The sequence below is a fragment of the Panicum hallii genome, chromosome 9, assembly GCF_002211085.1.
Source record: "Panicum hallii strain FIL2 chromosome 9, PHallii_v3.1, whole genome shotgun sequence".
Taxonomy (NCBI): domain Eukaryota; kingdom Viridiplantae; phylum Streptophyta; class Magnoliopsida; order Poales; family Poaceae; genus Panicum; species Panicum hallii.
The window spans coordinates 67,251,568-67,265,784 of NC_038050.1; the positions used below are offsets into that span (position 1 = coordinate 67,251,568).

At 42.4% G+C, this 14,217-nt stretch overlaps 2 protein-coding genes and 1 pseudogene across 2 annotated transcripts; all 3 read left to right on the top strand.

The window, feature by feature from the left end:
• Nucleotides 1-1,544: 1,544 nt before the first annotated feature.
• Nucleotides 1,545-3,207, top strand: LOC112878188 (protein NRT1/ PTR FAMILY 8.3-like). The gene is made up of 2 exons (XM_025942614.1): nt 1,545-2,116; nt 2,203-3,207. The coding sequence occupies exons 1-2, from the start codon at nt 1,602-1,604 to the stop codon at nt 3,005-3,007; spliced, it is 1,320 nt and encodes a 439-aa protein (XP_025798399.1). The 5' UTR covers nt 1,545-1,601; the 3' UTR covers nt 3,008-3,207.
• Nucleotides 3,208-3,549: 342 nt separating this feature from the next.
• LOC112878182 (protein NRT1/ PTR FAMILY 8.3-like) lies at nt 3,550-7,960 on the top strand. Its single transcript, XM_025942607.1, has 5 exons — nt 3,550-3,759; nt 4,327-4,426; nt 5,002-5,219; nt 5,540-6,096; nt 7,000-7,960. The coding sequence occupies exons 1-5, from the start codon at nt 3,673-3,675 to the stop codon at nt 7,820-7,822; spliced, it is 1,785 nt and encodes a 594-aa protein (XP_025798392.1). The 5' UTR covers nt 3,550-3,672; the 3' UTR covers nt 7,823-7,960.
• A 1,218-nt stretch (nt 7,961-9,178) lies between these two features.
• Nucleotides 9,179-14,104, top strand: LOC112873369 (annotated as a pseudogene).
• Nucleotides 14,105-14,217: the final 113 nt, after the last annotated feature.

Below are 14,217 nucleotides of genomic sequence, written 5' to 3' on the forward strand. Positions count from 1 at the left end.
GAAGTAGCTCTCAATTTGGCTGCCATCTAGTTGGTTAATATTTTGTCATATAGTTGCATGTGAGTAGTGTAAGGTTTTGGAGCATATAAATAGAGGCAATACAGTCAAGTTTTGTAATTTAGATGTACTCTTTACATTATAAATAGAACTTGAAGTTTCTATTGTAGATCTTAGACTAGATCTCTTCGTTGAGCTTTCAGTTAAGTTTTTGCTATAGTGGATTCGAATTCGATCTTTTAGTCTATTGTCGTCTCTAGAACAATATAGCTCAGGGCATTCAAGTGGTTCCTCCAATATTTTGTACTAAATCCACCTACAGCACTTTGGAGTGGTTCCTCCAATATAGTGCGCTGCATCTAAGTTACCATGGAGATAGAGAGTCAAGAGCCATTTCCTAAGGTAAAATTCAATCGATCTACTAATTCTTTTTCGTTCAAGTCTGCTTCAAATACAAGCTTACAACACTTCTTTCTTTGGTACCCTTTTCCACGTGAGTGCTTTCTGTTTCCTTTTGGTGTCACAAGTTTACCATGAACGACACAAAGGCACATATGTCTTTTCATGATAACATAAATTCTTCTGGTCACAAATTAAATACGTATTTGTTTTGGAAATGTGCACGGTCGTTTAGAACTTTTGCTATAAATATCTTCCATTAAACTATAGATTTATATTTACTGCAATTGATCTTCTACCCCTTCCTTATACTTGTCTGGAAAAGGTGCAACTGTCTCTTAAAAGGTTCTGAAACTTTTGTTTTAACTATCATCGCGTTTGTATAAGTGCCATTTGATCGCTTGTCCTTTGCTCTAAATAATTCTTAAAGAAGAGTTCGTTTTTGTAACCATGATGTAGAAATGAGAACCGACATAGTCGTAAGAAATTCACTAGCTAGTGACCGATTTCTTCTTGCTATTCGAGCTCTAATTCTAGGCCCTTTTTCCTTGGACCAGTACTGCATAGTCATCTCCTACTTCTATATGTCCTAAAGAGAACTCGGTCTGTGTTATGACAGAATTCAATAGCACGTAGAAGCGAAAGGACCACTGACATCCAGGGAGTAAAACACCACACCAGCAGTTGGAGAGCATGCAGTTACATCTTAGGTGCACAAGCTATTGAATCTCAAAATCTTTGAAACGATTTTGAATTGAGAACTCTTATCTCTGATACTTTCTCGAGTACATGATCTTTTTTTTTCCTGCTGCCAATCCTCTTACGATTTGCAGTGACTCAATGCTTTGAGGAGCTAGCATACTTTGGGATTCAGTTCAATTTGGTCATATTTCTCAAGACAGTGCTGCATGACAGCAATGTTACTGCGGCAAGAAACTACACAAATTGGCAGGGGACTTGCTATATCGCACCGCTGGTTGGAGCTATCATAGCAGATTCCTACCTGGGCAGATACCTGACTACAGTGGCTTTCTTCACGGTTTACCTACTTGTAAGCACACAAGTTCTACCCTTCAAGAAACTACCAAGCAACTTAATTACACTGCCTTTTTGTTTGAGGAATTGGACTCCGTGCTGTCATTGTTCTAGAAACAACACCTAACTAGTTCGTGTTCGTGGTTGTCGTTCTTGTACAAAACCAGGGGATGGTTGCAATGTCTATTTCAGCATCGTTCCTGAAGGGTGGTTCATCTCAGTCTGTCGTGTTCTTCCTTGGCCTCTACATGATGGCCATAGGAGCTGGTGGCATCAAGCCGTGTGTCTCATCTTTCGGCGCCGACCAGTTCGATGACAGCAGCCCCGCTGAGAGGTTGAAGAAGTATTCCTTCTTTAACTGGTTCTTCTTCGCGACCTACATCGGCAGCTTCGTCTCGGGCACCGCAGTTGTGTGGGTGCAAGATCACTACGGATGGGCAGTTGGCCTCTGGCTCCCAACTCTGTTCATTGCGTTGGCCATTGCAAGCTTCTTGCTGGGATCAAGTAAATACAGGGTGCAAAAGCCTATGGGGAGTCCAATTGTAAGAGTTTTTCAGGTTATAGTTGCAGCTATCCAGAAATGGAATGCAGTTTTGCCGTATGACGATTCTCTTCTTCACGAACTCCCCGAGAAGACACCAATGGCGGCGGATATCCATAAATTACAGCACACGCCTGTTCTCAGGTACTAGTTGTCTGAACCCGATGTTCATCTGAACACTCTTTTCGTAGGCTCCATCTTTACTGTGACTTGTCAATTTCTTTGTTCAGATTCCTTGACAAGGCTGCAGTGATCTCATCAACTGAAGACCCGTCTGACTCTGATCCGTGGCGGCTCTGCACCGTGACGCAAGTAGAAGAGCTGAAGGTGATCATCGGGATGCTCCCCATCTGGACCACCGGGATCGTGTTCTTCGCGGTCCTCGCGCAGTTCTCCTCCACGTTCCTGGAGCAAGGGAGGTCGATGAACAAGCTTGTCGGCGCGTTCGCCGTCCCGCCGGCGTCCCTGGCGTCGTTTGACGCCGTCAGCGTCCTCATCTGGGTGCCTGTCTACGACCGGGTCCTCGTCCCAGCAGCCAGGCGGCTCACCGGAAGTGCTCGGGGCATCTCGGAGCTGCAGCGCTATGGCGCCGGCCTGCTCCTGTCGGTCCTGGTGATGGTGGCCGCAGCGCTGGTCGAGACGCAGCGCCTGGCCCTGGCGAGCGCGCACGGCGAGGGCCAGTCGTCGATGAGCATCCTGTGGCAGGTCCCGCAGTACTTCCTGGTGGGCGCCAGCGTCGTGTTCACGTGCGTCGGGCAGACGGAGTTCTTCTACAACGAGGCGCCGCCGTCCATGCGGAGCCTGTGCTCGGCGCTGGCGCTGCTGACGGTGGCGCTCGGGAGCTACGTGAGCTCGCTCGTGGTGACCGCGGTGGCGTGGCTCACGACGAGGGGCGGCGGGCCCGGGTGGATACCCGATGACCTCAACGACGGCCATCTCGAGCGCTTCTTTTGGCTCCTCGCGGCGATGAGCACGCTCAACCTGGCGGTTTTCGTGTACTGCGCTACGCAGTACAAGCGCAAGACTGTTTCCTGAATTTTTCTGGATTGCAACTTTGCAAGCCTACGTAGTCCGTATTTTGTGACCTCGAATTGATGTTAATAATTTTGTGGTGGCCATGAGGCCACGGCACTGTAATATTCAATAAGACGGCTTAGTTAGATGTATTCTGCAGAGTGAAGAACGGTGTGGTTAGCATGAAACAACTAAAAGTTATGATCCAATGATAGTTAAAGAGGCGCAACCTGTAGTAGTGATGGTAATTGTGCTTCTCCTACTAGAGGTGAAGGATATGACCTTTAGATTCATATTTTACTATGAGAAATTATCGAATGTAATGATACCCTTTTCAACTTACTTTAAGAGAAAATTCCTTATTTAACAAAAAAAATAACTCGTTCCTTCCTTGATCCTTCAAAATTTTTCCTTCCTGATACTCATTTTAACTTTCATTTCCAAAATGATCCTTGAAACAGGACTGATATGATCCGGACTGGACTTGATATCCTTGGCCACAACTGCAGAAGTGCACATGCTATACCTCAAAAGAAAATGCGGGGGTATTTGCGTCAAAACACGCTTGGACTGAACGTGAAGTCCACTGCGCTGCGGCCCGTCTGATGCAAACAAAGCAGCCCAGTTTCTTGATCCGCTCCAACTGATTCTTCGACTCCCAAGCGGAGCCCCTCCCCTCCGTCTCCATGGATAAGGCAGCCGAAGGCAGCAGACTGCTGTTGCAAGAAGAGGGCGGAGACGGAGATCGACAACGGCTCGTCATGCTTCCACAGGTGAAGTCCCCCTGATAATCTCTGTGGTTCTAATTTCATTGCGATTTGCGAAGTTTATCGCACCCAGTCTGAGATTTGATCCGTTCCTCCCGTCCTTGCCAGTCATTCTTTCGTTTTTTTTTTATTTGTTGAAAGTAGAATGCTGCACGAGGCATCCATCACCCTAGACCCTAGTCAAAAGTCAAAAATGAAGTCTACGAGATTAGGCAGTTCACAATTTCAGTGTACATTCCATGTTTACTATGATAATCCTGAATTATTATTTTTAATATCATTATTTTGATGTTTCCTGCTATCTCCCTGAATTCTGAGTTCAGACAGGTGGAGTGGTGTGGAAATTTTGGCTCCCTAATAAATGCGATGGGTCAATTTCATTAGGGGTTTGTCGAACTCCTAGTATTAGTTCTTAACCTCTTTGTTTATGTTGTGAAGATTGATTCTGCAATTGAGTGCCTTTTTTGAGGAAAAACAGCAGGAACTCTGCTAATGCATTATGGGAAGATTAATGTATTTTCTTTCAGAATCTCCTTATGTGGTTTGAAACTAAGTGTTATATTGTTTTAGCAGGATGCTGATCTCATCACAGGTGATGGATCTGTTGATATTAAAGGGCGTCCTGCACCAAAGCACACCACAGGCAATTGGAGAGCATGCTTTTCCATTCTAGGTAATCTTTTCTCAGATACACACACCATAAAACTTCAGCAGTATAGTTTCTGAGAAGGCAGTTTTTTTTGCCTCGAATCACATAATAATTTGTAGTGTTGGGGAATTTTCTTGTTCTGTTATCCAAACTGTTCCCTTTTCCAAAGTATTATTGCCTTACAACAATTTCAACTATCCGTCGTTGTATGGCATGTACAACGCAAGCAGTGCTTAAGATGATGCTTAACATGCCACATTTACCATCAATCTAGAGCTCAAAGTTTGGTCAGCTCGTCATAATGGTGGATTATGCACCTTATTTATCCTATGTGGGCATCTGTCCAAACACCTGCATTGTACATTCCTTTATTGAATGTTTGTTTGATGAGATTTTAAGTCCTCTAGCTAGCCAGAACATTTGGAGGCATTTGGTATAAATCACTTAAATAAACCTAAATACTATCATATTCTACAGATCGAAGTGAAAGATGTCCGCATATTTATAAGTTCAGCAATGAGATTTGTCGAGTTTCAGCATCTTACCTTCCTGACAGGGAATGAGGCTTCTCAAGTTTCAGCATTTTATCTTTTTGACAGGCAATGAGTTTTGTGAGAGACTGGCCTACTATGGAATTGCAAGAAACCTAGTTACTTATCTGAAAGTAAAGCTTCATCTAGGCAATCTCGAAGCTGCAAGAAATGTTACCACTTGGCAGGGGACATGCTATCTCACTCCCCTTATTGGGGCCATCTTAGCAGATTCTTATTGGGGAAAGTACTGGACTATTGTTGTTTTCTCATTAATTTATTTTATTGTAAGTACAAAGATATCACCACCCAATCTGTGACCCTACTTTGGTACGCATGTGCTATTTGCGGTCCTGAAAAAGAAAATTAAATCAAATGCTGTGGATATGCTATTTTTATGAATGTTTTATATTTGATACCTGGCTTTTACTGTTCAGCGTTAATATTACCATGTGGCATGTTAGATTGCAGTGTTTGTGTTATATTCAGTTTGACTTGAGCATCTCTATTCAATTTTTGTAATTTTATTTTGTGAAAGAAAAATGTGTACTTTTACCTTTAAGAGCATTTTAATCAACTATGAATGACCATTTTATTTTTACTGAAGGGCCTGGCTATTTTAACGCTATCAGCATCAGTTTCGGCACTGCAGCCACCTACATGTCTAGGAACCGTTTGTCCAGAAGCAAGCTTACTTCAGTATGGCATATTTTTCATTGGCCTCTATATGATAGCCCTAGGGACCGGAGGCATCAAACCTTGTGTCTCCTCCTTTGGAGCTGATCAATTTGATGACACTGACCCAGCAGAGAGAGCAAAGAAGACTTCCTTCTTCAATTGGTTCTACTTTTGTATAAGTATAGGATCATTCATCTCAGGCACTATCATAGTGTGGATACAAGATAACTCTGGTTGGGGGATAGGATTTGCCATTCCTACTATATCTATGGTACTAGCTATTGCATGCTTCTTTGCAGCCTCAAATATTTATAGATATCAGAAACCTGGTGGGAGCCCACTCGCAAGAGTGTGTCAGGTGGTTGTAGCAGCATTCCGTAAGCGGCATGCCGAATTGCCAAATGATATGTCTCTTCTATACGAAGTTGATGGACAAACTTCAGCCATTGAGGGAAGCAGAAAGCTGGAGCACACAAATGAACTCAAGTAATTCTCATTTTTGCATTGCATGACTGCCTTACTTTTAGTGTCATGTGCCACTGTATTGATAGAATCTTGGAAAATTACAATACTTATTATATCTAATAAAACATAGATCATCAAAACAAACCTTTTCTGTTTCAATTTGTGTGTACTGGAAAGTAAGTACATAAATGCAACAAACCAGAATATGGACTTATGGATAGGGCCAGAAAACCTGATACCCCCTCCAGTTACAAAAGAAAGAAAGAAAGAAAGAAAGTGCTTTTTCGTGTTGATCGTAGTTGTATTGTCTAAACTTTGGCCATTGATATGAGTATAGTTGACTCAAAATGTAGTTTTGTACAATTTATAAATTTTCTATATTTTTGAAATACATAGTATAACAGAAATTAGTTGTCAATGTCTAAAACAACACTAATGGAAACTGGGTGGGTTAGCATTTTAGAAGTTCACATTAGGGACCATTGAGATTAATTGTCAATTTCTAAAACACTTACTGGATACTTATTGGATGTCTAAAATAACACTTATTGGATGCCATTGAGGTTTTAGTAGTAATGATTGATCTGAGATTCTGTGGATGAAAATAAATTTAATGCAATACCTGTTAAAGAGTATTTTGCTAATGTTTAACTTGTAAATCCATCGAATTTAAGTATGTAACGTACATTGAGGTTCAGGATGGGGTAGACAATGTGTTCCTCTTAGTTATATTTGTTCTAAGAATGTTGCTCCCTCCGTTCATAAATAAATGACGTTTAGGACAAGGTAATCAGTTAACTGTTAGCTTGTCCTAAACGTCATTTATTTTCAAATGGAAGAGTATGTCTGTAAGTAGCTTGATCTATGGACTTGTATTTTGTGGTTTTACATAATAATATTTTTATATATCTCCCTTTTGTCTAGGTTCCTTGATCGAGCTGCCATTATCTCATCTGCTGATGTGAAGAGTGAATCTTCTACAGACCCATGGAAGCTTTGCACAGTTACCCAGGTGGAAGAACTGAAGATCCTCGTAAGAATGTTTCCCATTTGGGCCACCACTATCATATTCAGTGCAGTGTATGCCCAAAACTCTTCCCTGTTTGTAGAGCAGGGCATGGTACTTGACAAGCGGCTTGGATCTTTCAACATTCCTCCCGCATCCCTCTCAACTTTCGATGTAATCAGTGTCATCATCTGGATTCCACTTTATGACCGCATTCTTGTGCCAATAGCTAGAAAGTTCACGGGAAGGGAAAAGGGTTTTTCTGAGCTACAGCGGATTGGAATTGGATTGGTCCTATCCATTCTTGCGATGGTATCTGCAGCGCTTGTTGAGTTGAAGCGTTTAGAGGTTGCTAGGTCTGAAGGTCTTATTCATGAGAAGGTTAATGTTCCGATGAGCATTCTTTGGCAAATACCACAGTATTTCTTGGTTGGTGCTGCTGAGGTGTTCACTGCTATAGGTCAAGTTGACTTCTTCTATGATCAGGGTCCAGATGCAATGAGGAGTTTATGTAGTGCATTTGCACTTGTTACAGTATCAGTGGGAGACTATGTAAGCTCAATCATACTCACGCTGGTTTCATACATTACAACTCAAGGAGGCGATCCTGGATGGATACCTGATAACCTGAACGAAGGCCATCTCGACCGGTTCTTTTGGTTGATTGCAGGGATAAGCTTTGTTAATTTTGTGGTTTTCGTTGGTTGTGCTTCAAGATACAGATATAAGAAAGCCCAGTAACTAAATTACAATGCATAGTCAGTTCCTGTAGTTTGATCTTAGATAACATGTTCATCAAATGCATTGAATCATGCTAGAACATAACACGTGCTGCTTCAGTTGTCCTTCGGAAGCCCTAGAGAAAATTTGTACAGTTGATCTGCCTTGTGCCTTTTTGAGCTATAGTTGCCTGAACTGCATTCAGAAAGAATTAAACCGTATCACTATCACAGGCATCGGCATTTGCATTGGGGAAGGTTGGATCCATGCAGACTTTTTGGGCAAAATGTTTTTGCTTATACTTTATCTAGATGTTTTCTAAAAATATTTCATATAGATATTTTATCAAAACTTTTGGGTTAGAAAACTTTCTAGAACTTTTGATAAAATCTTTTTGATCTGAAAATTATTCTCTTTACAATTTTTTATCAAATGTTTTGATGTGAACTTTTCTTCTGCAACTTTTTGTCTATAGTTTTGATGGCATAATGAGTATTATTTGGCAAATACCACAATGTTTCTTGGTGGGTGCTTCTCAGGTGTTTATTTGTATTGGTCAAGCCGAGTTCTTCTACGGTTCTACCATCTGCCCCAGATGCCATGAGGAGTTTATGTAGTGCATTGGCACGTGTTACAGTCTCACTGAGAAAGTCGTTTGGTTGCCTTTGGCCCCGGGTCACAAAAGACAGTTACCATTAGAACAACACAATTTAACCACTACTACTTGTTTCATTGTTTTGATCTGTTTGTAAGTGGCAACAGTCGCTCTCGCACATGGGCTAGGTCACCGGGAGGGGAGCAAAACAATGGACACAGCCACACAGGGGTGCCACGATCCTGGCTAAATTGGTCCTTGGTCACACTGCAAATGCTCTAGGAATTTGCTTGGAGGGCGATAAAAATTGCGGGGGTGCTTAATCTCAGTACCTTGCTATCTCATGAAAAAAACGTAGGGGTGTTTGCTAAAAAAATACGTATTTCATGGGCACGAAAAATATACAAGGGTTTAAAAAAAACTGTCCACACCCCAATCCAATCATTTGTCTTCATTCGCCGTGACGTGAAGTCCACTGCGGCTCCTCAGTAAAAGGAAAAATCGAGTGGGGCCCACAGTATGATGCCAACTAAGGCCAGTTTGATACTGGAGGCTAAAAAAAATCTTATTATTTAAAAGTATTACATAAAATATATTTATTTTTATAGTTAGGTCCTAATTTGCAGGATGAATTTAATTAGTTTAGAAATTTTACAATTTCTACAATTAATTTTATAATTAAATTTTATTTAATGCTTCTAAATGATAAAATTCCATTGCATGCGACAGGGCTAAAACATAGCCTCCGCGCCGTTCCGTCACCTGCTCGGTCCTGCTGATTCCCTGACCGGACTCCTCGGCGGAGCGCCTCCGTCTCCGTGGATGAGGCAGCCGAGGGGAGCAGGCTGCTGTTGCAAGAAGAGAGTGGAGTTGGAGATCAAGAGCCGCTCCTCCTCCCACGGGTGAAATCCCCCGTTTCCATTTTCTTTTGTTGTGTGCGTGTGTGTGGTTCAAATTCCACTGCGCTGCTTGCCGGTTTATCCTAGATGGTCTGCAGGATTCAATCCGTGTTCCTGTCCTTGCCAGTCAGTTTCCTTCTCTTTTTGCCGAAAGAAATTCCTGCATAAGGAATCGATCGTCCGAGTCAAAAGTCAAAACTCAAATAGAGTCTGCAAGATGAGACAGTTCATAACCTTTAGTTTTTGTGTATGAATTTGATTCATGTTTATTGTAACAATCCTGTAGTTGGTGCTACATGTTGGCTCCTGAATTCTAGTTCAGACAAGTGATGTGGGAACTTTGACTCAGAGATAAATGTGAAGGCCTACTTTTAATTCTTAACCTCTTTGGGTGTGTTCGGTAATCCTTAGAGGGGTCTAAAAAATAGCCCGTTCAATTAGAGGTATAAATATTTTAGATGTATATTAGAGGGGTGTTCGTTTACGGCTCTAAAACGACTCACCATGGCACGCGGGGGGAAGAGCACGCGGGCGGGAGCAGTGGCGGCGGCGCGGCTTGCGTGGAGGAGCAGGGGGCGGGCGGCGGCGCGGCTTGCGGGGAGGAGCAGGGGGAGGAGCTCGCGGGCGGCGGCGGCGGGGCGGGGGAGGAGCTCGCGGGCGGCGGCGGCGGGGGAGGGGTGGCGGGGCGGGAGAGGGGCCGCGGGGGAGGAGCTCGCGGGCGGGGGAGGGGCCGCGGGCGCAGGCGGGGGAGGAGCTCGGCGGCGGCGGCGGCGGCGGCGGGGGAGAGGCGGCGGGGGAGGAGCTCGCGGGCGGCAGCGGCGCGGCGGGGGAGGAGCTCGCGGGCGGCGGGAAGAGCAAGGGTGGCGGCGGGGAGAGCAGGGGCGGCGGGAGGAGCACGGGGGGCGTGGGGAGACGAGCCGAGCGGATTAGAGGCGTTAGAGCCCTCGCGGGCTCTAAAATTTTCTGGGGGTCTAATAGAGGGCCGTTCGTCTTCGGGCCTCTAAAGTTTAGAGGTTTCGCCCTATTAGATAGGGAAACGAACACACCCTTTGTCCATGTTGGGAAGATTGATGTGGTTGCAGGTTGTCTGCCTTTCCATTCCCATCTGCCCAGTCTTAGTGATGCAATCCAGTGCCTTCATTTTAGGAAAACAGCGGGAGCTCTGCTAATTCATCAAGGGAAGATCAATGCATTTTCGTCCAGAATCTCCTCAGGAGGTTTCAAACTAAGTGCTATTATTTTTTAGCAGGATGTTGGTCTTATCACAGGTGATGGAACTGTTGATATCAGAGGACATCCTGCATCAAAGCACACAACAGGCAATTGGAGAGCGTGCTTTTCTATTCTAGGTACTCTATAGTCTATTCCCGGATGCATGTGCCGTAAAGCTTCAGCAATATAGTTGCTGAGAAGGCAGTTTTTGCCTCAAATCAGATAATAATTTATAGCAGGCGGCCACTTTCATAAAACAATTTCAACTATTCAGTCTTTTAATGGCATGTAGAATGAAAGCAGTGCTTAAGAAGGTGTTTGAGATGCCATGTCAAGCATCAATCTAGGAGCTCAAACTTTGAGCACCTCTTCGTGATGGTGCTTAGATAGTTCTGCAAACCGAAGATACTACATAGACAGCTGCCATTCACCGATGTTTAATAAAGCACATGCTAACGTTATTTACCCTATGTGGGGCCAAAAAAAAAAAGAAAACCAGTTTATTCTTTTTGTGTAAGCATCTCTCCAAAAACACCTGCATTGACCCATGGAGGAAGTTTGTTTCATGACATTTTGAACTCTCAGCAAGATCAAATATTAGGCATTAGCCAGAAGTCCACATTTAAAAAATAAACATAAATACTACAGAATATGCTACGAATCAAACTGAAACTTGTAGGGATACTTTTTAAAGTTCAGCGGTGAAGTTTGTCAAGTTTAAGCATTTATTGTCATTTTGACAGGGAATGAGTTTTGCGAGAGACTGGCTTACTATGGAATTGCCAAAAACCTGATTAGCTATCTGAAAGTAAAGCTTCATCTAGGAAATCTCGAAGCTGCACGAACTGTTACCACTTGGCAAGGGACATGCTATCTCACTCCCCTCATTGGAGCCATCTTAGCAGATTCTCGTGGGGGAAATACTCGATTATTGCTGTTTCCTCATCAATTTATTTTATTGTGAGTACAAAATATTGCCATTCAAGTTATAACCCTACTTTAGTACATTAAGCAACATATGCTGACCAAGAAAAAAGAACAGAAAATCAAATGGTGCATATGCTACTTAGTGGTGAATAGTTTTATATTTTAAGACTTGATTTTTAGTTTTTTACAGTTCAACTTTATTGTGAACATGTGGGATCTTGGATTGTATAGTAGTATGTTCAGATCAATTTGAGCATCTCAATATTTGCAATTTTTTGTGATTTTATTTTGTGGAAGAAAAAAATGTGCACACTTTATAACCAATTTATTTTTTTTCACATGAAGGGACTGGCTATTTTAACGCTATCAGCATCTGTTCCACAACTGCAGCCACCTACATGTTCTGGAACTGCTTGCCCAGAAGCTGGCTTACTTCAGTATGGCGTATTTTTCATTGGCCTCTATATGATAGCCTTAGGGACCAGAGGGATCAAACCTTGTGTCTCATCCTTCGGAGCTGATCAATTTGATGACACTGACCCAGCAGAGAGAGCAAAGAAGGGTTCCTTCTTCAATTGGTTCTACTTCTGTATAAATATGGGCTCATTCATCTCAGGCACTATCATAGTGTGGATACAAGATAACTCTGGTTGGGGGATAGGATTTGCCATTCCTACTATATCTATGGTGCTAGCTATTGCATCCTTCTTTGCAGCCTCAGATATGTACAGATTTCAGAAACCTGGTGGGAGCCCACTCAAAAGAGTGTGTCAGGTGGTTGTAGCAGCATTCCCTAAGCGGCATGCCGAATTGCCAAATGATATGTCTCTTCTATACGAAGTTGATGGCCAAACTTCAGCAATTGAGGGAAGCAGGAAGCTGGTGCACACAAATGAACTTGGGTAATTCTCATTTTTGTAATGAATCACTTTCTTGCTTTCATACAATCTTTGAAAATAACATCATTATTCTTTCTTTCTTTCTTGCAAATTTTAACTGTTTCAGTTTGAGTGTACTGGAAAGTATGGACATACATGCAACAAAAACGAATATAGAATTATGGATGGTGCCAGACAGCCTGATGCTTTCTCCACTCACCAAAAAAATATGAACAAATGCCGTGCTGATTGTACTTGAATGTTCTAACCTTCGGCAATCAATATCTCCTTGAAGAGCGTATTTTCAAAAATAATAGGACCATATTAATAGTTTGCTATATGTTATAATCTATACTGCAACTGAAATTAATGGTTAAAGTTGAATTTTAGGCAAAACCATCATGTTGATTCCCAAAACAATCTTATTTGAGAGTTGAGACCAGGTGGAGTGGTTCATTAGTAGCTCATGTGAGGCATCCAATACAATTGGAGCATACTGGATGTCAACGAATTCTTAGTAGTGATAATTGATCTGAGATTCTGTGGATGAAAAAAACTATTGCATCACCTAGTACTGAGTCTTTTGCAGATGCTAAGCTTGTAAATTTATTGAGTATAAGTATGTAACATAACTAGAGGTTCAGGGTAGGGCAAGCCCACATATGTTACTCTCCTAAAAGTATACCTTTTTCAATTGTGTTTTGTCTGTATGTAGCCTGATGTACATACTTCTATTTTTTGTTGTTGTATGACAATAATAACATTTTTACCTATCTCTCGTTGTATAGGTTCCTCGATAGAGCTGCCATTGTCTCATCTACTGATTTGAAGAGCGCTTCTACAGATCCATGGAAGCTTTGCACAGTCACCCAGGTGGAAGAACTGAAGATTCTAATAAGAATGTTTCCTATTTGGGCGACTACTATCATATTCTTTGCTGTATATGCCCAAAACTCGTCCCTGTTTGTGGAGCAGGGCATGGTTCTTGACAAGCGGGTTGGATCATTCAACATTCCTCCTGCATCCCTCTCAACTTTCGATGTAATCAGTGTCATCATCTGGGTTCCTCTTTATGATCGCATTCTCGTGCCCATGGCTAGAAAGTTCACCGGAAGGGAGAAGGGTTTTTCTGAGCTACAACGCATGGGAATTGGACTGGTCCTGTCCATTCTTGCAATGGTATCTGCAGCTCTTGTTGAGTTGAAGCGTTTAGAGATTGCCAGGTCCAAAGGTCTTATTCATGAAAAGGCTGATGTTCCTATGAGCATTCTTTGGCAAATACCACAGTATTTCTTGGTCGGTGCTGCTGAGGTGTTCACTGTTATAGGTCAGCTTGAGCTCTTCTACGATCAGGGTCCAGATGCCATGAGAAGTTTTTGTAGTGCATTTGCGCTTCTTACAGGTTCAATGGGAAGCTATGTAAGTTCAATCATACTGACACTGGTTTCATACATTACAACTCAAGGAGGAGGTCCTGGGTGGATACCTGATAACCTGAACGAAGGCCATCTCGACCGATTCTTTTGGTTGGTTGCAGGGATAAGCTTTGTGAATTTGATGGTTTTCATTGGTTGTGCTTCAAGATACAGGTATAAGAAAGCCCGGTAATTGTATTTAATGTATAGTCAGTGATTCAGTTCTGATTCAGACACCATATTTATCAAAAGAAATTAATTGTACAGTATAGAATGTGTAGCACGTGATGCTTCCAGCTGTCTTTCAGTGCAATCGTTTCATGTTTTGCCCTTTTTTTTATGCCTTAATTCCATTTGAAAGACAATAACAGCATACAGGTCATACTAAACCATTTGCTATGGAGTTCTAAATTTCTCATTTCCAGGAATTATTACTAACAAATACTAGGGAAAAAAGAATGCATAAATAAAAGCCAATATTCTAGCATAA

Coding starts and splice junctions, on each gene's coding strand:
- LOC112878188 (XM_025942614.1), top strand. CDS start 1,602: ATGGTTGCAATGTCTATTTCAGCATCGTTCCTGAAGGGTGGTTCATCT. Junction 2,117..2,202: donor CAGCACACGCCTGTTCTCAG/GTACTAGTTGTC, acceptor TTCTTTGTTCAG/ATTCCTTGACAAGGCTGCAG.
- LOC112878182 (XM_025942607.1), top strand. CDS start 3,673: ATGGATAAGGCAGCCGAAGGCAGCAGACTGCTGTTGCAAGAAGAGGGC. Junction 5,220..5,539: donor TCTCATTAATTTATTTTATT/GTAAGTACAAAG, acceptor TTTTTACTGAAG/GGCCTGGCTATTTTAACGCT. Junction 6,097..6,999: donor GAGCACACAAATGAACTCAA/GTAATTCTCATT, acceptor CCTTTTGTCTAG/GTTCCTTGATCGAGCTGCCA.